The 2,343-nt window shown below is 32.0% G+C and overlaps 1 protein-coding gene across 1 annotated transcript in view; it reads left to right on the forward strand.

The window, feature by feature from the left end:
* PDE10A (phosphodiesterase 10A) overlaps positions 1 to 2,343 on the forward strand; it is a 286,932-nt gene that overhangs the window by 68,370 nt on the left and 216,219 nt on the right. The window contains exon 2 of the mRNA XM_011999635.1: positions 1,762 to 1,890. Within this exon, the coding sequence (XP_011855025.1) occupies positions 1,762 to 1,890 (129 nt within the window). The remainder of the gene's footprint in view (positions 1 to 1,761; positions 1,891 to 2,343) is intronic.

The raw sequence follows: 2,343 nt of genomic DNA on the forward strand, positions 1-2,343 counted from the left end.
AGAGCAATTAGAAAGTTAGGATAAAAATTCTATAGCCTTGTGTCATGGGAGTGGCAGAAAGAAATTTTAAGAAGGAGTCAATATTGAATATGGAGGACCTAAGGAGAGCATGAAATTTGCATTATCTATCTTCTCAAAGGTCAAGTATGCTATCAGCTTACTGTAGTAACCTGCACCTTTGGTTTCTAGGGACTATAATTTGCTGTGTCAGGAGAGCACTTACTTTATTGAGTCAATTATATTTAGCATTTTATAGAATTTCTCACACTGAATTTTACACCACTGGGGCCCTTTTGCAGGTGAATATAGCCAGGGGTCTTATTTCATTTGTCTTATACAACTCTGTGTGTGTGTGTGTTTAAATTGACTATTTAACTACCAATTTCATTGAAATAAGTCATTTTCCTTTTCAGTTATACCATTCTGTTGTAGAATCCCAACAGTTGTGACTTTAGTTCCCAGCAGAATTAATTAACACATATGAATTCTCTGTTTTGTCTGTTTGGGGAAACATACAGCCTACTCCCTGGAGTCATAAAGATAAGCTTCCTTTCCTTCTTTCTTTCTCAGAGTGCAGCTTTCCATTGCCTTTTTTTTAAACCTAACCATCCCTAAAAAGGATAGTTTATTCAAATAATTCACAGAAAAGATACGGTAGTAAAAATAATTCCCATCACTGAAGGATAATTATTCAAAGCCTGTTTGTGTTTGGGGTTGTTTAATGAAATGGCATACCGACCCAAAGCACCAGATTGAAAACATATACTTTATATGTGAGATGTGAAAACATGTGAAAATACTTTGTTTGAAAATCTTATGTATAACGTATGTATACATCACATATACATATGTAATGTATATTACATACACATTGCATATACATTACATATGTAATGTAAATATACATATACATTACATATGTATATGTAAATATACATTATGTACATATACATTACATATGTATATGTAAATCTTATGTTTATCATTAGGCTATGAAAACTATTTCAGTGAAACTGACTACATACACAGAATATTAATTAATGAATGTCAAGATTATTCTGAACTGGACATTAGTTATACCACTGGGTTTAATGCCTTTGAGGAAAAGGAAGGATTTGTGTTGTAAGGCATTAAAAGATAAAAATCTATTCATTTATGTATTAAATCGTTTTTTTAGCACCTATAATGTTTCAGTGCCAGATTTTCCTGTTTACTACTCTTGCTAGAGTTTCACTTGCTTTGACCACTAAATCTATGGTAACTATATACCGAAAAAATAAGTACTCTGTAAGCCTTAATGTACAGCATTGGGTCTTGGCATTGGTTCATATGTAACTCTGAAATTTATTGTTAGAAACAACTGTGTAACATGATGTAATATCTGTAGTTTAAAATTGCTACACTAACTACATTCTTTTTTATTGTGGTCATACACACACACACACACACACACACACACATATATATGAAAAATGGTGTTTTAACCATTTTAAATGCTGTTTTAAGCATATAATTTAGTGGCATTACGTATATTCCCCATGTTGGGCAGTATTCACCTGTCTAGTTCCAAAAGTTTGCCGTCACTCCCAGTAGAAACTCTGTGCCCATTAAGCAATAACTTCCCCTTCCTGCTCTTTTCCAGCCCTCTCTCCATTAGAAGAGAGGTTGCTGGGTCTTAGCATAATGTGTTGTGATACTATACCTTTCATTTATATGAAGAAGTTGTATAGGTGAATTTTATTCTTTTCAATTCTTTTACAGGTTTGACAGATGAAAAAGTGAAGGCATATCTTTCTCTTCACCCCCAGGTATTAGATGAATTTGTATCTGAAAGTGTTAGTGCAGAGACAGTAGAGAAATGGCTGAAGAGGAAGAACAACAAATCAGAAGGTAAGATCTCATTTTAAGCCAGCTTTTTCTATCTTACCGCAAAAGACCAAGCATTTAATCTATCCTAGAGAGCGAAATATAACATAGACAAAAATTACCATTTTAATTCTATCAGAGTTATTCCATTTAAAAAGATAAAATAAGTTAGAGAACAAATAAATGCAAAGGAAAGATCCTTGACTAATTAAAAATAAAAACTTGACAAATTTTGAGAATTCGGTTGATTAAGAGACAACCATATTGAAAAATGCAGAAGTCAATATTATACTTGATTTTATTTAAGGATTACTTTTAGTGATGAGATAAACATTATTCATAGTATATATTTCAAAGATATACTTATTATATTTTATAAAGAGAAGTGTTACAAAAAGAAGCCAATATGAAAACAATTTTTATATTAGGAAAGCACTGTAGACGGCATTTCATTCATACTCAGACTCTAGATTTGCC

This window comes from Mandrillus leucophaeus, unplaced genomic scaffold (genome assembly GCF_000951045.1).
Source record: "Mandrillus leucophaeus isolate KB7577 unplaced genomic scaffold, Mleu.le_1.0 Scaffold6, whole genome shotgun sequence".
Lineage (NCBI taxonomy): Eukaryota > Metazoa > Chordata > Mammalia > Primates > Cercopithecidae > Mandrillus > Mandrillus leucophaeus.